Source organism: Myotis nattereri (genome assembly GCF_964212035.1).
Source record: "Myotis nattereri genome assembly, chromosome: 2".
In the NCBI taxonomy this organism is placed as follows: Eukaryota; Metazoa; Chordata; class Mammalia; order Chiroptera; family Vespertilionidae; genus Myotis; species Myotis nattereri.
Genome location: NC_138076.1, coordinates 44,543,800 through 44,566,001, shown reverse-complemented (window position 1 = coordinate 44,566,001; position 22,202 = coordinate 44,543,800). Strand labels below are relative to the sequence as shown.

The following is a 22,202-nucleotide window of genomic DNA, read 5'->3' as shown; positions in this document are numbered from 1 at the left end:
TTGTTGTTGTTGTTCACATGGCACTAAGCAACAAGATAATATATACTGTATATCTATCTACATATATAAAAGGCTAATATGCAAAGTGTCCCCTCAGGAGTTCTACCGGAAGACCAGGAGTTCGATTGCTCACTATAACATGCGCTGACCTCCAGGGGGCAACGTGGAATGAAGGAAGGTCCAGGCCATCAGCTGGCAGCTGGCAGCTGGGAAATGAAGGCCCCAGCTGGCCAGCAGCTAGAAAGCCCCGATCAGCCCTGACCGCCAGCCAGGCCTAGGGACCCTACCCATGCAGGATTTTCGTGCACCAGGCCTCTAGTATATATAAAAGCCTAAGCGACTGAATGACCAGTTGACACTCAATGCAGGAGCTGCCCGCTGGTGGTCAGTGCACTCCCACAGCAGGTGTGCCACTCAGCTGACATATGGACGCCGATCAAGACTAACTGGGCGCGAGCCTACAGTAAGCGCAACAGGGCCAGGATGAGCGAGAATGGCAGACAGCATTGGACTGTGGGGATCTGGCCAAAACTTGCAGTCCTACATCCCCCAAGGGGTCCCGTATTGAGAGAAGGTGCAGGCCAGTCTGAGGGACCCCATTGGTGCATGAATTCATGCACTGGGCCTCTAGTATTCATATATATATATATATATATATATATATATATATATATATATATATGTATATGTATTTATAATACTGGTATATACATGAGTAGGAGACAAGGGCTCCCATTATTTGCTGAATCACCACTAATCGCTGTTGGGATCCACCAGGGAATTCTGACAACACACCTGACTTTTCATTTATTGATTTTTTATTGGTTCACGCAAATGTTTGTGATTCATTCCATGGAGGTTGCAAGCCCTTATACTACAGGAGTAAATGGTCTCTGGGTGATATGCTTTATTAGCTTTTAGGGCAATAGAGAGATAAATGGGAGAATTGCTTTAACTGCAATATATTGGTAAAAAAGAAAAAAGTTCAGACATTTTTAGTTCATTGACACCTGAAATGTTTTAACTGATCCTTTTCTTAATGATGGATTGGCTGATTGGCTGATTGTAAAGGGGGAGGTAGTATGATGCAGCAGAAAGACAGCTGCCTGGAAAAGAATCAGGCACTGGTCACAACTGTGCCATTTGTGCCCAGACAAATCACTAGACCTCTCATGTCAGTGGGACTCAGTGAGCTTCTCTGTAAAGTAAAGAGGTTGGACAAGATCGTGTCCTCTTTCAAGTAAAATGGATGATGAAATTAAAACTGCAATATTAACTTTGTTGGGAAATGAAAAGAACTGTCTTCTCAATCAAGATAAAATAGTCATAATGCAGTAATACGCATTTGCCATGCTACGAGCCTAGTGTTGCATTTAATTCTCACAGTGATGTGGAAGAGCCCCTGTAATAACAAGGGACTCCAGGGATCAAAGGTTAAATAAGCTGCTGTCCGAGGTCACAGATCCTGTGCCAGGTGGCACCAGGCTTCCAGGCTGACACACAGCTCCCGATCACGCCTCACCTCCCTACCACCCTTCAGTGAGACCATCAAGACCATCCAAGCTGGTAAGAAATTCAAAGTAACTCAAGTGTGACGTGCAGGTTAATAAAGAGGAAGGAGGAATGTGAGTGCTTTTATGAATTCCTCAAGGACAATTCAGGATCATGGTACCCATGTGGAAAGAACAGGGTTTCTAAGGGAGGGTGAAGCTTAATTGCAAAGAAGAAGGAATGACAAAAATCCCAGCTAGGACAAAGGTGCTTTCTTTTTACTATCTATGCTTTCTCTTTCACTCTTCTCTTTACAAGTGGTGAAGCACTTGGAATTTAGTAATAAAATATTGGATAAGCCCATTGATACTGTTTGAGCAATTGAGATGCTTGTCATAATGGACGGAATGAGAGAGGACAAGCATTTTTGATCCAGGGGCCACTGCTCATGTTGCTTTTCTTCTTTAAGTTCTGGTTTTCTAAACTATAAAGCCACTGGTTGGTCTAAATCAGTCCGTTAGATGCCAGAACCCTGTAGGAGGCACTAAGGATGTAAAGATAAAGATGAGGTTCTTCTCTCAAAAGATCTTAAAGAACTTTTTACCCCTTAAATTCTGATTCATCATCAAGGCAGATGCTAATAGGTGGATGTAAATTATTTGAACATTCCTAGCTATGAATGACATGAAAGAATCATCAATAAAAATTTAAATGCAGGGTTACTGTTAGTAGTGTGTACCCTGGTGTTCATGAGAGTCGTGGCTTACAAGGCCTGCTCTTTCTGCCTTGTGAAGTAACTAAACATCTCAAAGATATAGCAGTGGGATGAAACTTACGTGAGCATGTTGTATTTTTATGAAATGCAGTGCCTCACTCTACTAAACAGAAACCAATGTCTGAAAATGAGTCCTAGAGATTCCAGTTCTTGTACTGTGCCAGAATTACTAGTGAATTAATTTCCCCACAATCTGCATGTTCCTTTACAGTGTTGAAGCAAAATGAGCCTCTCTGCACTGGTTTCAGAAATAAATTAGTTTGTATGTTTCTTCTCTCCTCCTCTTCCCGGATTTGGTTTCAAAGTAAACAGTTTTTGTTCTCATTAAATTCTGTTTTATTTTGTGTTAGTTCTTTAGTTACTGTAATGACTCAGGGCAGCCGCCTGTTTTATTTTTGAATCAGATACCTGCGTACTGTTTCAAAGGGCATTTAATTGGTCCAATTCCATTTTCTGTTGCTCACCTCACTTTGTGGTATATGATTTCCTTAGCTAAATCTAATTCTAATCATGGCCTGATTTTTTTAAAGGTATGTTTTATGAACCTAAACACCGTACAGAGTTGGCAAAATAGCTCATCAGCAACTTGATGTTTAGTGAATGTGAACAAATTACAGGGAAGAAACAAAAATGACATTCATCATAGTGACTGTTTTGAAAGTTAATGCAAACTTGGGATCTTGAGAAACAGCAGGAATTACCTTGTTTGGTAAAGCTAAAAATGTCAACGACATCTTTTCTTTTTAGATTAACCTAGAAATGACCTCTGACAGAAAGAAAACCAGCCATACTTTTCAATTTCAAGCTAAAAGAACTAAAAAGTTATTTCTATCTAATAAAAAAGTACAATAAGGCTCTAAATTCCCACAGAAACTCTTCATCTGCCTTATAACGCATCAGAAGCTGCCAAGGGGCCATTTATCCTGTTGGACAGTGATAATAAAGTTTTGTAGTTATTTGCGATGGTGTGCATGGCAGGAGAAGAGAGGGGGGAGGTTTAGGCAGGGACGAGGGGAACACGTTACTTCTTCTTAAGTTACTCGAAGAATATATAGGAAGGATTTTTTTTTAATTCTTATACGAGGACATGCTTTTATTGATTTGAGAGAGAGAGGAAGGGAGGGAGTGGGGGAGGGAGAGGGAGAGAAAGACAGAAGGAGATGGAGAGAAAGATGGGGGCAGGAGAGAGAGAGAGAGAGAGAGAGAGAGAGAGAGAGAGAGAGAGAGAGAGAGAGAGAGAGAGAGAAACATGTATCTGTTGCCTCCCACATATGCCTTGACTGAGGATCAAACCCAAAACCTTTCAGTGTAGGGGATGATGCTTGAACTAACTGAGCCACACCCACCAAGGGCAAAAATACGGGAAAATTTAAAAAATTTGTTCCAGCAATTCATTTTAAAATGTTAATTTAACAACTCTTAAGATTCAAGTATTGTTCTAGGTCTGGGACTATAGAAGTGAATGACAAGGATTAAGACCCTGCTGTCTTGCTTATTACATAATAGTGGGATAAGACGGACAATAACAAATATGCATATAGTAATTCAGCAATTATTAAGTGCTATGAAGAATAAAGCAATCAGAGTGTCTGGGAGTTTGTAGGGCACTTAGAGAAGGTTTTTCTGAGAAATAGCATTTGAGTAGAGAGGAGAAGAAGATAGGAGAGATATCTAGGGAGAGAGTATTTAAAGAAAAAGGAACAGATGATAAATGCAAAGGCCCGGGGGCAGGAGAGTGCCTGGCCTGTATTCAGGAAACAGCAAGGAAGCTAGTGAATGAAAATGCCAGTGGCAGTATTTTAGGTCATGGAGGTGAAGTTGGAAAGGAGAAAGCCTGTATAAATATGACACAAGACCGAGAAAATATAAACAAATAATTGGTAAACTTGACTAAATTTTTAAAATTTTTGCATTCCAAATAAAAAGATCATGAACAAAATTAAAAGATAAGTAAGTAGGGAGAAAATAGTAATTTGAGCCACAAAAAAATCAAGTGTCTGTAATGTACTTAAAAAAGAAATTTATTTACATCAATATGAAAAAATTAATAACCCAACTGAAAAATAAGTGAACAAAGAAAGACTATAAAAAGAAAAGGCAATAGAAATGGCTTTTAAAAATATTAAAGGTCATTCAATCTTGCTTTTCATGAGGAAAATTCGAGGTAAAACCACACTGAGGTGCCAACTTCTTACCCTATCAAATTAGCAAAGATCCAGACATTTGATCTTAACATCAAAACTTTGAGACTTAGAGAACCAGATACTATCCTATGTTACTATTGGGAATGTAAACAGGTACAGCCTTTACAGCAGCGGTTCTCAACCTGTGGGTCGCGACACCTTTGGCGGCCGAACGACCCTTTCACAGGGGTCGCCTAAGACCATCCTGCATATCAGATATTTACATTACGATTCATAACAGTAGCAACATTACAGTTATGAAGTAGCAACGAAAATAATTTTATGGTTGGGTCACAACATGAGGAACTGTATTTAAAGGGCCAGAAGGTAGAGAACCACTGGTTTACAGGACAAACTTGGGCATTATCAAAATTTTAAATATTCATACCTTTGACCCAGCAGTTTCACTACTAAGACTGTACCCAACAGATTTATTTGCACATGTGTGGAAAACATTCACCGTGGCGTTATTTGTAAGAGCAGGAAACCATGGAGCATGTTGAGTTGTGAGAAATCAATCTAAAGAAGCAATGGGTGGAGTCTCATTATGAATCTCTCTCTTTTTTTATTGGAGAGAGAGAGAAAGAGAGAGAGAGAGAGAGAGAGAGAGAAGCATTGATTTGTTGTTCCACTTATTTGAATATTCATTGGTTAATTCTTGTATGTGCCCTTACTGGCAATCGAACCCAGACCTTCAGTGTCATTTAAAAAGTTATGATGGAGCTATAAGGGGAAAGTCCTTGTGTCGGAGGTAGGGGCACAAGGGGTTGTAGTAGGCAAGGCTGCTAAGATAGACTGGGACCCTCTTATGAAGGACTTTTCTTATGCCAGGATATGAGGTTCACACTGATCCTAAAGGCAAAGGCAACCTTGAGCGAGGCAGTGACCCCATCAGACTTGCATTTTGAAAAGACAGTTTTGCTGGCAATGTCAGAGAAGAGATCACAGAGCAGGAGGGGGTGTGCAGAAGGCAGCCGATCAGTGATTCTCTCTCATCATTGATGTTTCTATCTCTCTCTCCATCTCCCTTCCTCTCTGCATTCAATAAAGTATTTTTTTTAAAATCAGAAATATAGTCCCAAGGGAGGAAGTATTATCTTACTTGGTGGTTTTATGAATCAGAAATCTAAAAATGAAAATGTCTTAGCTATAAAATTGCCTGAAAAAATGTAAAATTTTTTAAAAAGTAAATTCTAAAAAAAGGCATAGAACTTCTGACTAGGTAAGTTCAAATTCTCATTGCTGGTTATTCAGGTCATGTCTGCCTGCTGCTGTGGGTCCCCCAGTCCCCACAAGCTGTGCTCTCTTTCCAGGCCTCTCCTGAAACATGTTCCTGTCCGAAATCTCACAAGCATTTTAATTAATCAATTTGGGTAAAAGCAAAGGCCGTGTATACTCTGGGTGTCTGTCTCCGGAAAGCCACAGGAGAAAGCAGAGTCTCTAATTACATCCATGCCATGGGCATAAGTGAGTCTATATATAAACATGAAGCAGGTGTTTTTTTCTCTTAATGGATAACTGGGTGCCAATGAATGAATTTGTAAAATTGCTTGATTTTTTTTTTTATTCCTTTGTCTGCTTCTCAGTAGGGAAAGCATTTTGGTCAGGTTAAAGCAATAGTCCTGCAGATGTGATAGAGGGTGAGCATTGCTTCTAAACAAAAGCTCAAGTTGGGGGCTCTGGAATTCTGATAAAACAAGAAAATAGATTGTGCTTATAAATTTCATTTTTCAAAGAGTAGATTATTGGGACAAAGTTAGATTTCATGAGAACTTTGAAATAATATGTTATTGTCTTAATTCAAATTTCCTTCAGAGAAAGAAAAAATTAAAATGTATAAAATTTTATTTGTCACTTCAAAAAGTTTCCAAACTCCATGGATGTGGCAACCATGGACTGTCTATACCCACACCATCACTGATTTACAGTGGCAGAGTGATACTCCTTGGCACATAACAGATATTTATTAGGTTAAGTTCAATTAAGTTTTATCTTTTTTTTCAGCCTTATTAAGATATAATTGTAAGTTTAAGGTGTGCAACATGTTGATTTGATGCAGTTATATATTGTAAAATGTTTACCACATAAAGTAAGTTAACAAGTGTTTATCACATAAAGGTATTTAATACCTCCATCACCTCACATAGCTACCGTGTGTGTGTGTGTGTGTGTGTGTGTGTGTGTGTGTGTGTGTGAGAACTTTTAAGATCTACTTGCAAATATATGATAGAGTAATAACTATAGTTGCATACTGTACATTAGATCCAAGATCTTACTCATCTTATAACGGGAAGTTTGTACCTTTTGACCACCCTCACCCATGCCTCCCAACCCCTTCTCAACTGAGTTTTTTCAAGGTTATTTTTATTCTGTCATTATGTAGGAAAAGCTTAATAACATCTCCTTTAAGAAGAAAAAAGCTTTCTTTTCTTGCCTCCCCTGGAGCATTTTGAAAATTGTCTTCCAGATTAAAATCATCATTCAGTAAAATCATTACTAATTTTACATCTCCTTTTCTCAAGAAGTAAATTAAAAACACATGTTTGATCACATTAAATCATACTTAAAAATTACATCCTACAGGAGTATAAATATGCAGAAGTCCCTGCAGCAAAATAGTTCTCACTCCAGTGCCACCCAGAGACCCGAGATAATGTCTAGCTCCCGTGTTAGAGCCTTTACTCGATGAAGTCGAAGACTTAGACAAAAATCCAAATGTCTGCCTTTCTTCCATGCTTGTTCTTTATCTCGCAGGCTCACATCCTGGGGGAAATATAACCCTCACTCAAGAATAGCTGGTGTGCATTTAGTGCACCATAGCAGTGTTCCATAATGCTCTGTGGACTTAGAGCAAATTCTCTTTGTATGTTATCTTTAGGCAAAGTTCTATTTTTCTTGCAGTGTTTGTAAACAGGGTTTACATCGTAAGTAGTCAATTTGTCAAAAATTAATTGACTAGAATTCGGAATATTTGAGTCCTGTCAAAAATCAGTGAGTATTTTGTAAATATTGTCATTTGGCTACTCCACTTTTCTACTGCTGCAAAAAAAATTACGCCCAAATTTAGCATCTTAAAATAACAACCATATCATTGAAAGCAAGAGGAGTGTGGGTCAGGAATTTGGGCAGGGCTCAGCTGAATGATTCTTCTGCACCACAAGGTGTTGACTAGGATCACCAGATGGCAACAGCTGGCAGATGGGCTGGGCTGGCAGGTTGTAGACAGCCTCACAGCATATGTCTGGCAACTTGGCAGATGTGTTAGGCCAGTGGAGCTGCTACAACAAAAGTAGCATAAACTGAGATGGCTTAAACAGTAAATATTTATTTCTCATAGTTCTGGAAGGTCAGAAGTTCCAGACCAAGGCACCAGCAGATTCAGTGTCTGGTGAGAGCCCACTTCCTATTTTTTAGTCTCCTCAGTGAATCCTTACATGGCAGACGGGGTTAGGGAACTTTCTGGGGTCTCTTTTATAAGAGTACTAATCTCATTCATGAGGATTTCACCCTCATGACCTAATCACCCCCCCATCCCAGAGACCCACCTTTTAATACCATCACATTGGGGATTATGTTTCAACAGGTGGATTTGGGGGCACGCTAAATTCCATCTGTAATTGGCAGTGTCACTTCCATTGTATGCTCTTAGTCACAGTGGTCACGAAGCTAACCCAGGTTTAAGGAACAGGACATAATCGCACCTCTTAATGGCAAGCAAGTCAGAGGCTTTGTAATCATCTTTAATTGGCAAAGGGGCACATCATAAAGAAATAATGCTGTTTTGTATCGCTTGGTAATGAACAAAGCAGCTATAATCCAAACATTAATTAAACATACTAAAGAGCATCAGCTATACATCTCACAGTCATCCGTGCACCTTTTGCTCCTTTGGTCTTCACATCTGTTGCTGTCAATACTCCCGAAATGTCCTGAAAGTTATTTCCTCTCCTTCCCACTTCCACTGTCCAGTGGGAGTGCCTTAGGATAGTAACCTTTGTTGAGAGCTAATTATATGCTAAGCAGTGTGCTAACAACTATACAGGTACTACCTCATTTGATTCCTCAAATGGCCACAATTAAATAGACATTGTCATAATTTCCATTTCACAGATAAAGACAATGAGACTTGGTGAATTAAGTGACACGCATTATCTCTCAACCATTTAATGGAAAGGCCTAAGCAAAAACCAGGCACCTGACTCCATCTAACTAGAGTCAGTTTCCTCACTCCTAATCATAAAGTCCATGCTTACAGGAGTGGGTAGCCTTGGCCCAGGGGTGCAGCTTTACCTGCATCCTGGCTCCTCACTTTGCATGGCATTTTCTGGTTGAGCTGCTATACCTACCCTCTGTGCTAACACAGTCATAGCATCTCTGTTATACCAGTTATTTCTAATTATCTAAATGTTATTCTCCTTTTAGAAACAGAAGTTACATATACTGCTTGAGTAAGACAAAAGTCTTTTTTGTTTAAAAAGAGAAACAAAACTTGGACGACACAGGAGATTTGTGCAGAAAAGACCTGATGATCATTAGCTGACATCTTAAAACTGTCCCGATTTAATTGGCAATAGACAATAGCTCCAAGAACACAGTAAAAAATAATGTTCCAAATATTTCAAAATATAAATGGCACAGAAATAATTAAGACAGCACAGGATGGCAACCGCTGAAATAAGTAATGGCCATGTTGTGACTTAATTGGTTTCAGAGAAACTTACCAGCTACTGCCTTGGTGTCATAAAAGTCATGTGTGTTTCCTTCACTTCGGAAAGAGAAATAAGCATGGCTTTACTCAGCCCCAAAGAAGAGGAAGTTTCTCCTGGTACCTGGGGAGCTTGACCAGTGACAGACTTGCCCAGCAGTTGGGAGGGGAACCAGTCCAGCAGAAGCACAACGGGCTGCTCTGTGGGCTGTACCTACCCTCTGGCCACCTGGGGTCTGGGACCCAGGGATTGCTGCCATTCACTCCCAGGCATTTTGCTAGTCCCAGCTCTGGCCTGCCACTGTTACTTTCTTACCTGGTAGTATGTCTAAACTAGACTCCTACAGGCAGGAGCTGTATGCATACCCTTTATAGTGGAAATGCAAAAGAGTGGGGAAGTTGTCTGAAAAGCTACTTTTTTGTGTGGCCCTGGGGTATCTTGACATGCAAATTCAGTACAAAAAATGAGAACTGAGGGAAAGGGATAATTATATTATAAGGAGACATGTATTTTTGGGCTTTTTTGGACATATAATTGATATATAGCATTGTATTAGTTCAAGGTGTACAACGTAATGTTTTACTTATATTGCAAAATGATTGCCATAGTAAGTCTAGTTAACATCTATCACTGAACATAGTTAAAATTTTTTGCCTTGAGATGAGAAGTTTTTAAAATCTACTCTCTTACCAACTTTCAAATATGCAATAAAGTATTATCTATTGATTAGTCACCATGCTGGACATTGCATCCCAAGACTGATAACTGGAAGTTTGTACCTTTTGACTACCCTCACCCATTTCTCCCACTCTGTACTCCCTGCCTCTGGAAACTAACAAGCTGTTCTCTGTGTTTATGAGTTCAGTTTCTTTTTAGATTCCACATATAAGTGAAATCAGGTGGCATTTGCCTTCTCTGTCTGTCTTAGCTCACTTCACATAATGCCCTTGAGGTCCTGCCCTGTTGTCACAGATGGCAGGAGTTCCTTCTTTTTGATGGCTGAATAATATTCCATTGTATGGGTATCTGTACCCACCTTCTCTATCCAGTCATCTCTCAAAGGACACTCAATGCTGTTTCCATGTCTCTGCTCCTTTTAATAATGCTAAAATGAACATGAGGGTTCTGATATCCTTTTGAGAGAGTGATTTCATTTCCCAGAAGCATAATTACTGGATCATATGGTAGTTCAATTTTTTAATATTTTGAGGAACCACAATACTGTTTTCCATAGTCATTGCACCACTTTATACTTCCACCAGCAGTTTTCTTTTCTCCATTTCTGTAGTTGATCAGCACAATAATCATTCCTACTCTTTTTTTTTTAATTGTGGTTAAAAAAAGAAAGGCACATAACATGAAATCTACCCTCTTAACAAAATTTTAAGTGCATATTACAGTATTGTTAATCATATGCACATTACTACTCTTAATAATGACCCTGGGGTATTTCAGCTAATCTATTTTGGCTTTTGAGTCATATATATATATTAGAGGCCTGGTGCACAGAATTCGTGCATGGGGGGGGGGGGGAAGGGGGCCGTGGGTGTCCCTCAGCCCAGCCTGCACCCTCTCCAATCTGGGATCCCTCTCACAATCCAGAACTGCTGACTCCCAACCACTTCTGCCTACCAGCCTCATCACCCCCTAACCACTCCCCTGCCAGCTTGATTGACACCTAACTGCCCTCCCCTGCCGGCCATCTTTGACCACATGGGGGTGGCCATCTTGTGTGTTGGAGTGATGGTCAATTTGCATATTACCTCTTTATTAGCTAGGATATATATATATATTATTATTAGTCTAAACCAGATTTAAAAATCAGTTTAAAGTAGCATATTCTGACTGGTGATTAAAATTAAAAGAAAAGTAAATAGATATATACCTACATCAAAAATGTATCATTATAAGTTAGTTACATACTTACAAAGCAAAGGAAATGAATTGAGATAGAAAATGGAAATACAGGGGTGAGCAGTTTGAGCAAATGTGGCCTCTGGGTTACATGTTTAACACATGGAATCATCAATAGGCTTGCCTTTTTGCAAGACTAAGCAGGCAACTGCTTGGAAAATGGTCACCTTGAGCACTTTTACCACGGCAGGGTCAAAAATGAGGCGATGAGTCTGTAGACCCAGGAACCTAAAGGCAAGCACCCTGAAAAGGAATAGGGAACAAAAGGATTGACATCACCAGAGAGAAACTCCCCCACTTGATGATATGAATCAAACAGCTTTTGCCTGACTTATTGAAGGGAAGGTCTGGTAGAGAAGGAGTGCTTTAATGTAATCAATTAAGAGAACTTTCTCAGAGATGTTTTCGATCCCATAATTTCAAATGATGATACTATACTAAGTCCTTTTGATCCAACCCCAAAATGTGTCTCTTTTTTCCCAGAGCACAACTGCTTTCAGACTTCCAGTCGAGCCAACATTATTAACTCAACCCAGTCATGTTGAGATAGACCAGATATGCTGTGATAGACCAGTACATATAATGATTTATGCCAATACTTATATAAAGAACACAATTAAGTACTTCATACTTATCACTTCCTTTAATTGCAATTTTTAGTAACTCCATGGTGCCAGTTTGTGTTGTTGTTGTTGTGTGTGTGTGTGTGTGTGTGTGTGTGTGTGTGTGTGTGTGTGATGTACAAGGATTTCTTGGTTCTTTTAGCAGGATACACCTGTCTAGAGAAACTGGCTCATTTGTTATAATTAATCTCCATCAAAAAGCCTGTTGGAAAGCCAAACAGGAAAGGGGATTATGTTTTATGAACACACAAAGCCGATATAAAGACATAAAAGAAACAGACCAGCTCTCAGGCACCAGTGAGCCACCGTCAAAACCTTAAAGGAGAAAACATATTTAATATTAAAATACCCCAACCAAACAATATGCACCTTCAGTCTATATCCCCAGATAATTAGATCTGAAAGATCTAAATACATTGCTACTGTTGTTGTAAGATTCTGCTGTGACATACACAGTGAGGTCTGCATTATCTAAGAAAAGAAATCAGAAAGTGTCGCGCTTCTCTGTGAGTCCTTGTTGACAGTTAAGTTTTCTAAGTCATGTGTGTCCATGAGGATAACATGGGCAGAGTAATGGGGGGCGGGGCTGGGGTAGAGGGACCTCCCTGATGCTCCAGGTGCTGCCCTGGATGCATTTGCTGTCACTCATCCCATAGGTGTGGAGCAAGAACTCAGTGAGGGGGTGCACCTGAGAGAGCCAGGAGACCCTGAAAAAGCTGGTGCTGTTCACAAAGCCTGCTGACTCTTTGCTTCCCAGACAGTACTGTAGCTTTCTTATGAAAAATTATCTGTCTTAAAAGGTTTCTCATGTGCCTCACTCATAACTACTTTAGCCCTGGAAATGTGGTGACGTTAGACATTAGTTGAGCTTGGTTGGATATGTAATAAAAATAAAATTTGCTTTCCTTATACTAATACTATAAAACAGCTACTATAAATAGTGTTTTACATTAATAATATACTACATTTAAAAAGCATATAATAACCCTGGCCAACGTGGCTCAGATGGTTGAAGTGTCATCCCATACACTGAAAGGTGGTGGGTTTGATTCTCAGTCAGGACACATACCCAGGTTGTGGGTTCAAACCCAGGCCAGGAGTGCGTGTGGTGGCGGGGGGAGGAGAAGCAACTGATGGATGTTTCTCTTCTCTCTCTCTCTCTCTCTCTCTCTCTCTCTCTCTCTCTCTCTCTCTCCTCTCCCCCCCCCAAAGAAAAATCAATAAAAATTAAACAAATAAAAAGCAGATTGTGTGATATATTTATAGTTGCATGCTTAAAATATTCATGCACAGACAGGGGAAAGAAAACATGGGGTATATACCAAACTATTTACTCTAGAAAGGGGGATTATGCACATTCTATTCTGTGACCCAAAAGCTCAGAGATTTGTCCCCTGGCCATTTAACTAGTTAGTGACAGGGCAAGGACAAGAACCCAGGGCTACTAACCCCTAACTCCGTGGTCGGCAAACTCATTAGTCAACAGAGCCAGATATCAACAGTACAACGACTGAAATTTCTTTTGAGAGCCAAATTTTTTAAACTTAAACTATATAGATAGGTACATTCAACTTTAAATTCAACTTTAAATTCACGGTTTTTGTCTTCTGTTTTTCTTTGCTTCTTCTTTGTAGCCATTTCAAACAGGGCACCTAAAAAATGTTTCATTTTATAATAATAAAGCCACCAACACAAAAAAAATTACAATTCTTAAATTGGTGACAAAAATACCTGTAGGATTTGCAGCTGGTTGAAAAATACAGGTAACTTTATGCTTTGAGTAGGTACTTTTGTCACCCGCGTACGATTTGCGGAGGCGACTGGCACTAACCACTGCACAATGAGACTGCTCACTGACTGGCTCACTCAACTTGTGCATGAACCACGCACACTTACCCCGCGCTGTGTATCCCGCTGCCCGCCTCCACTGCGTCTCCCGACCAACCGACACCCCCCACTTCTTCTAACACTAATTCTTCAAAATAGACTCGCCCAGGCTGAAAACCCACTTCTGTGCATGGGCCATGAAGTTTCAATCACACTGTATGTGCGTGCCCACATATGGTATTTTGTGGAAGAGCCATACTCAAGGGGCCAAAGAGCCGCATGTGGCTCGCGAGCCACGGTTTGCCGACCACTGCCCTAACTCATAGCCTTTGCCTCCCTATCACTATCACCATCTTCTCCAGAAAACTAAAGCTTCCCAATCAATACTTCAGCTCACTATAACATCATAGATATTTTTGAGAGTTTATAATGGGATAGGAACCATAATAAGCCTTGAATATACAAAACCAAGAAAGATAACTTGCCCTATCCCCAAGGGTGTCAAGATGAAAAACAGAACAGCATGCTAGGTAAAGTGAGAGAACAAACCAGGTCTGTTCCTCAGGAAATCCAGAAATGCTTCACACACATAGATATGCCTGAGTTGGGTCTTGACATTTGTGCATCCAAATTCACACATTGCTATTTCTCTAATATTCTCCATTTTCCCCACACTCCCGAAGAAATTAGACTCCATCTTTGAAATGCAGTGGATCCCTGACCTAATATTGGTTTGTTTTGTTTTTATTGTATGTGGGACTAGAGGTCCAGTGCACGGATTCATGCACCAGTTGGTCCCTCAGACTGGCTTGTGGGGATTGGGCCGAAACTGGTTCTCCGACATCCCTTGAGGGGTCCTATATTGCGAGAGGGCAGTTCTTGGGTGATGCATCCCAGAATCTGGCTCCCTCCTCTCTGGTTCCAGGTGCATCACCAAAGAACTGCTGCTCCTGCACTGAGTGTCTGCCCCCTTGTGGTCAGTGCACATCATAGCTACTGGCCGTTCACTTAGGCTTTTATATATATAGGTAATTTGCTATATTCAATTTTCTTACTCTCTTCTTTTGTTTGATTTTTTTTCTTTTTGTTTATTTTCTTACTCTCTTAACTTGAACTTATTTTCTTATGTTCAGGTCTGCTTCTGTACATGTAAAATATCAGTCTTCAAATGAAATAAAATACTTCTCTACGATTTAGTCATTCATTCCACTTTTTTTTAATTTGCCATATAAAAGCAAATAAAAATGTGAATGAAGGGATATTTTTCAACCAGTCGTGTTGTGAATATTTAAACACAGGTTAAGAACCTGAAGCTCTCAGTTCTCAAATATATCATGCTCCTGTATTTTAACAGATGCAATGCTCTTGGTGGCAGAGCGACTGGAAGGACCTTTCAACATTGAGTCGGTCATGGACCCTATAGATGTCAAGATCTCTGAAGCCATTATGAACATGCAAGAAAACAGCATGCAGGTGTCTGCAAAGGTATTTGCATTAGTCATATGTCTACTAATAAGGAAAGAGCAGTAATCTAAAAATTAAGTAACTAGATATGTCGACTGGGATTATAAATTCTAATATATTGTCAGTGAGCTTTTCCTGCCAAGCTACAAATTTGCTACTTCATTAAAAATGTCTAACAAAATGGCACTGAGAAAGGAAGCAATCTTTTTGCTCACAACTACTCAATCATGAAGAAATTATTGGCTGCTAAAAAGTTTCAGAGAGCCTCGAGTATATTGACTAATCCCTGACATTTGTGAGCAATTTGGGGGGGAAGAGTGGATTTAATGTTTGAAATGTCTACACACTCTAACCCTGTTCTCTCTTGAGGAACTTCTAATTATATCTTCAGCTGTGCAAGCCAGGCAAATGTTCTGTATGTTCAATTGTAAATAATTAAACATTCCATCTGACTTCCTTTTTTAAGACTATGGTGTAACCTTCATTAATGTATCTTCAGGGGAAAATGCTCCTTTGTATGAAGTCAAACACACATTCAAAGAAAAAAAGTAGTTCATTTTCATAAATCATGTGAGACGTAGCTTTTGGGTTTGCAGCTGCAGAACACAAATACCAGGTGCAGGATTTTGATTTGTTCCCACCCATTTGAAGATAAACAGGACCCACCTTAAACAAAATTGAGAAGTTTACAATGGGTACCCAGCCGTTCCTTCATCACCCTTTTCACCCACAATGATGACTGCATAATGCCCTTCTGTTCTTTTGACCAGTCACCTTGTCCTGAAACACTAACCAAATCTATATCAGTTTTTTAAACCTGGTTACTGACTGAGTGATTGCATTTTAACAGAAAGTCATTCATACAAATAAATATCAGGCGAAGAGTTGGCTTAGCTTCCTTTGATTTTAAAATCCTTTGTGAAAGGGATTTCAAATCTAATCAAGGAGGAGGGGATGGGTGGGGGTGTGGAGAGCAGAGAGAGAGAGAGCCATAGAATCCAACTAGGTCTCTTGGCTGAGTATGAATCAAACTAGATTTGGGCTTTTCAGGGTGGACTAGTAGAATGTCGGGAAGGAAGAAATCTGTCCTGGGAGATGGATGAGCTGAGAGTTTCATAGGCCTTGTCCTGGGTTTTAATGAGTTTGTGATATCTGGTGTAAAGAAGGATTCTCTAAATTCGCCATTACCTGTTAGAGAAATAGCACATTTGATGGTTCCATGAAAATTTATTTTCTTTCTTTCCCATCAAAAAATAGCAGTCATCTAGTACTCTCAAACCTATTGCCTAGAAACAAATGAATGTTGCTTTGAGAGGCCAAACATCCCTGCAGCGCTTGAGTAGCCAGACACTAAAGTTGCTGATGTTCAAACTGCTCTAGAGAAAAGGGCATGGAAAACCACATAGACAAAACTGTCTGTGACTTGAGAGCACCCCACACTTCTTAGAGGCAGAGGGAGCCCATCGAGCCAGGCATGTACATATACATGTTCAAGTCTAATTATTCTATTAAAAATTCTCTAAGTCTTAGATGGACTCTTTTTATTACCAAAATATGGATGAGACATTTTTGTGGAATCTGTCCAACTATTTTAGAATAGTATGGCTGTTCACAGGACTATACTTTTTATTGTACTATTACAAATGTCCCCATTCTCCCCAACCCTTTGTCTCCCTCCACCCAATCCCCACTCTGACCATCACCACACTGTTGTCTGTATCTTGGGTTATGCACATATGTTCTTTAGCTAATCTCTTCACCTTCTTTCATCCAGTCCTCCTTTCCCCCAGCCCCTCTGACAGTTGTCAGTCTGTTCCACGTATCCATGCCTCTGGTTCTATTTTGTTAAGGAGACATTTCTTTGTAAGAATTGTCAAAATCAAGAGTAGAAATAATATAGAACATGTGAGAGTACACTCACATGAGAGTTTATAGTATGAAGGGTCATAAAATAGTAGTACCAAAAGTGTCAAATGAGCTAGAAACATGTTTAAAAGGTGTATCTGGTAGTCTTGACATAGAGAAAGGGGATGGAGTGAGTTAAGGAAGGGAGAAGAGGAGGGCAGCTGGATCTCTGTGGGAAAGAGGGATGGGACAGGGGGCAGGGTCTGATCAGAAGAGGGCAAGGAGGAAGGAACAAAGCCAGCCTGTAATATAATGGAAAGTACAAGGTGGCTGGAATTTAGCCACAACTACTAGGAAACATTGACAGGATTTGCTGATGCAATGGTTATGTTCTAAAAGAGGTCTTATTTCTTCAAGGGAATAGAATTTGGAACCATGTAGTTTTATTTTCCCTACAAGCCACATCCATGAAAATCACGCATGCACTAAAGTCTAAAATCTACATTCCAGCTAAGAACTGAGTGGTTGAATTTTTCCCTTTTTCAAGGAACCCTCAGTCTCTGTTGATAGTCTCATCAAATTTGAAGTTCCAGATTCCGCTGGAGTATTTGCATAAACAGAGACTTCAGTTAACTCCTAATAGGTGAGCTTCAAGTGAGACCAGGAACTGATTCCTAATTGCAGGCCTGACATCCTGAGAGTTGTAAACCTTACAAATGACAAAGACTGTTTACTCCAGGATAGTATTGACAACTTCTCCTTAGAAAATCATTTGCCTTATTACAGCAGTTATGGATAGAACTCATTCCCAGTGCCTCTTTCAGAAAAGCAACAATATTTATAACTGCCAGCTCATCCTTATTGAGTGTTTCCCACCAAGGATTGTGCTGTGCTTTATATTTATTACAAGGAACATAACAATGCTTGTGAGGAAATAGGTCTTCCCCCTTACTTTCCAGATAAGCAAACCAAGGCTTAGCAAAGTTAAGGAATTTACAAAGATGTCATGGTGCTTGAAAGTACATAGAGGAGTGCCTGACTACAGAGCCCACATTTCTGGTCACTTCATCACAATGATGTGGGTGCCTACAAGGCCAGTCTCACACAAGGGCAGGGTTCGGGAATACTTGCTGGCCAGATCAAGTATTAAGAGAAGGTTCATGAAGATGGTAAGGAAACAGAGGAGATAAAGCCAGGACTCAAGTTGTCTGTCTTTCTGTCTGATTCCATTTACAAATTTACCTAGAACTTCTCACCTTACTAAATGCTACCAGAGTATTTCTCTTATATGGACCATGATTCATTGCTTCCAATCTTTCCTAGAGTTTTAATAGTATAAAATACTAGAGACCCAGTGCATGAATTCGTTCATGGGTGGGGTCCAGGAGACCTACCCCAATGGGGGCCCATCGAGCTGGGCTGGTGGGAGGGAGGTGCCATGGGCAGTTGGCCAGCCAGCCCTGCCCCTGATCAGGGGGGTGGGGGGGGGGACAATCGTGGCCTGGATCAGGCTAGTTGGCTACCGCAATGCAGTCATAGCCACCAGTCGTTCTGGTCATTCTGGTTGCTTTGGTCGTTCCACCATTGTGGTCGCTGGGCTTTTATATATATAGATAAAATTGTATTTTTTCTCCCTTCTTCTATCTGAAGGCAAAAGATGAACACACCACAATTCTAGATATGAAATCTTCCTCCTCCAATACAGTGATTCTCATCATATCTGAAGTAGGAAAGAGCAAATCTTTTATACTTCATCACTGAGATCATGAATTAGTTATATTACAAACTAATTAAAAGACCCATTGCCACTATGCATGCCCATGCTCCACTCTTGTCTTAGATCTGTTTTTATAGGTATTCCTCTCCTATTTAGCCCACAGCTAAGCTATTAGGGCTAAGGCACACTGACATTCCTTTTAAAAAACACACTAGAGGCCCAGTGCATGAAATTCATGCACAGGTAGGATCCCTAGGCCTGGCCAGTGATCAGGGCCAATCAGGGTCTTCCGGCTGCTGGCCGGGGCCTTCCATCTGGCTGCTGGCCAGGGCCTCCCTTCCCTGGCTGCCGGCTGCCAGCCAGAGCCACCCTTCATTCTGCTCCACCTCCTGGTGGGCAGCACACATCATAGCAAGCAATCAAACTCCCGATCAAACTCCCGAGGGGACACTTTGCATATTAGATATATATATATATATATATATATATATATATATATATAGTCTAATCAATCTTTATAGTCAAGTTATAATATGTTGGCAATAACATTATGGCACTCGTCTCAAACTCTTGATTTGTTTTTGCTTTGTACAATATACTATATATGGTGTATATTATATAATACTAGAGGCCCAGAGCACAGACTCGTGCACTGGTGGAGTCCCTCAGCCTGGCCTGCACCCTCTTGCAATCCAGGACCCCTCGGGGGATGTTAGAGAGCCAGTTTTAGCCCGATCCTCGCAGGCCAGGCCTAGGGACTCCACTGGTGCGCAATTTCATGCACTGGGCCTCTAGCATGCATATAAGCTCTTTGATTAATCTCTTTCTACCCCCCCTCCCCCTTTCCCTCTGAGATTCATCAGTCTGTACCATATTTCCATGCCTGTGCATTGATCATCTTCCCCCTGGTGGTCATTGCACATCATAGCTACCGGCCGATTGGCCGGTCAGCCAGTCGGCCAGTCAATTAGGCTTTTATAAATATAGATATATGTATACATGTTTAAAGACTTGGAGGAGCAGCATTTTTAAACTTTTGTTGGTTCTTTTTAGACAAATAATCACTGGTAACAATGATAATCATCATGCTTACCATTAGTTGAGCAGCTTCTATATTCATTCAACAAATTCTCTACTGTTTACCAGGCATGAGAAACACAGCAAAGGACAAAACAGATTCTCTGCCTTTATGTCAGTCTCTTTCTAGATGCCTTGCATATTTATTTTAAATCCTTACTGCCATCTTGTAAAGCATGCATTCCCTGATTTTACAGGCAGAAATTGTTATATTAGAGAGATTAAGTAGTTTGTCTGTGGTGTTGAATCTAACAAGTGGCTGATCAGGGATTGCAACCCAGAACTGTCTGATCTAAAGAAACAGATTTTCCCAGTGTGCCACTGTTTCCTCAGTGTCTTCCCCCCAGAACTAGACATATTTCAATACTGGAGGTACCAGCCATTTCAGGTAAGAGAGCAGTGTTACCTGAAACCTACTACAGGGAACCTACTGATAAGAAACTCAAGCTGCTAGTTCTTCAAACCCCAACTAAGCTTATTGCATTCACCAACTTCACTGTCTTCATCAAAGAGAATTTCCTTCATTATCCTACCACTTCTTCTTACCCACCCAAATCAAAGAATTTGCAGGCTTTCAGAAAGTTCCCAAGAGGAGGAAGAAAAAAACTTTGAATCTCTGCCTGTGGATTTCAAATGTGTTGATAATCACCTTCTTATCCTATCAGGGAAGATGAAACTCATCTCACTCGATATAACTTAAATATATTAGGAGTAATTTCAAATCTAATCCAGGAAAAGATTGGTTTGTCAGATATAATCTAAATTAAGAAGGAAGACTTACTAAATTCCAATTGAAACCATCCATTCAATTCATACTTATTACAGACGAGGGTAGAACCCATTAGAGAAGAGCAGGATGGCTCTTCAGGTACTTAATTTTCTCCAGACAATTCTTTCTGAATCTAAAGCTCAAATAAAGATGGGGGGAAAAAGCCTCGGAGAACAAAAAAGGAATATAATAATTTTCGCCTCTAGCTGGCGGGTCTTCATTTCCTCATCTGTAGAATGGGGGGTTGATTGAAATGTCCCCTTTCCAGCTCTAACATTTAATACATTATCTTTTCATTAATGATTAGGTTTCTTTTTCTGGCATCTACTTAACATTTTTTTCTATGGAACTTTTCCTTTCAATATATTCAGGTAGAAATAACATCTTGGGAATTCACATGGAAAAAAAGTATCTTCTTTTTAGCTATGAGGACATTTTTTTAGAATTTAGTTTAAATAAATATGTTTATACATACATGTAAAACATGTTAAACATACATGTAAAACTTTGAGCCCCTGTATTACATATGTCCTTAAGGCTGTAAACATTATTCTTTATGATGTGGTTACTTGTGTAATTACTTCCTCCTTCTGGGATTATAAATTAGTGGAGGCCAGGAACTACATCTTGCTCATTCTTACATTCTACAGAGAGCCACCTTAACATGCCATTTTACACATGGAAGAAACAGTACATTCTGTGTAATTGAATTCAGAACATGGAAGTATAATGCCACAGAGAGTTCAACAAGAAGGAATAGAAATGACCTTAAATGTACTTGAAGTTAGTCTAGTATTCTTAAAAATTGCATAAAAGTTACAAGGCAAATTATTTATCTGTCTAAACTCAAGTAATTCACATTAAAATGGAGGATGCTGCTTGAATTATCAGAGGAATCACTTCATATATTGGATAAATATCTAACCACAGTGCTGTACACCTGAAAGTGAAATAATATTGGTTATCTACTGTAATTGAAAATTAAAACTTATAAAAATAAATAAAAACAAAATATTCTTCTAAAAAAATGAGGGTGCTAGTAGCACTCATTCATGGGATCATTTCAGAGTAAACTGATATAATCCATGCAAAATGCTTAGCATGAACTATGTCAAATGAAAACCACTCATAAAAATTAAGCATTTTACTAGTTGTTATTGAAAATGTCTATAATACAGAAATTATAAAGAGCATTGACTCCATGGTTTTACCTCTTCGATATAAGTCTGGTAACTTACCTTTAGAATCTAAGATCACATGAATAGGTTTAGTATAAACACACCTGCATTTAAGTCTACTCATGCATGTGATATTTTCAATAGCAGAGAATCACCTCAAAAGGGACTCAGACTTCTGTCTGGCCTATGACATAGCACTGAATAAATGTCTAGTCATCAGACCTTCGAAAGAAGCAGGCTAGAAGGAAACACAGAATGGGTGCAGATCATGTCGGCAGCCTGACATCTGGCCTGTGCTTATCGGCAGCACCAATGCCAGCAGAGCAAAGGTTTAGAGGAATTTCAGTGGCCTCTGCCTACTATCACATTATTCCTACATGAAGGGAATAATTGACCTGCTCCATTGACAAGTGGTTCAGTCCCTTCTGTCTGATCTCTGATAAAAAAGCCAATGGCCATGCACTTTATAAAGCTTTATTTCTATTTTTTCTTTGGTTTTCTTTTAAAAAAAAATAAAAAAAGAGCAAGCTCTCAGTCATTTTTAAATTCAGAATTTTTTCTAGTTATTCAAAGTTTACATTCTTCCCATCAGCTCTTACTTATAATATTCCAGCAAGAAGCAATGACCTTAAA

At 39.7% G+C, this 22,202-nt stretch overlaps 1 protein-coding gene across 2 annotated transcripts in view; it reads left to right on the top strand.

Annotated features, from left to right (window-relative positions):
- Positions 1 to 22,202, top strand: part of GPC6 (glypican 6) — a 1,123,895-nt gene that overhangs the window by 984,779 nt on the left and 116,914 nt on the right. For both annotated transcript variants that reach the window (XM_081082356.1, XM_081082355.1), the window contains exon 5: positions 14,874 to 15,004. In XM_081082356.1, coding sequence (XP_080938482.1) covers positions 14,874 to 15,004 — 131 coding nt within the window. The remainder of the gene's footprint in view (positions 1 to 14,873; positions 15,005 to 22,202) is intronic.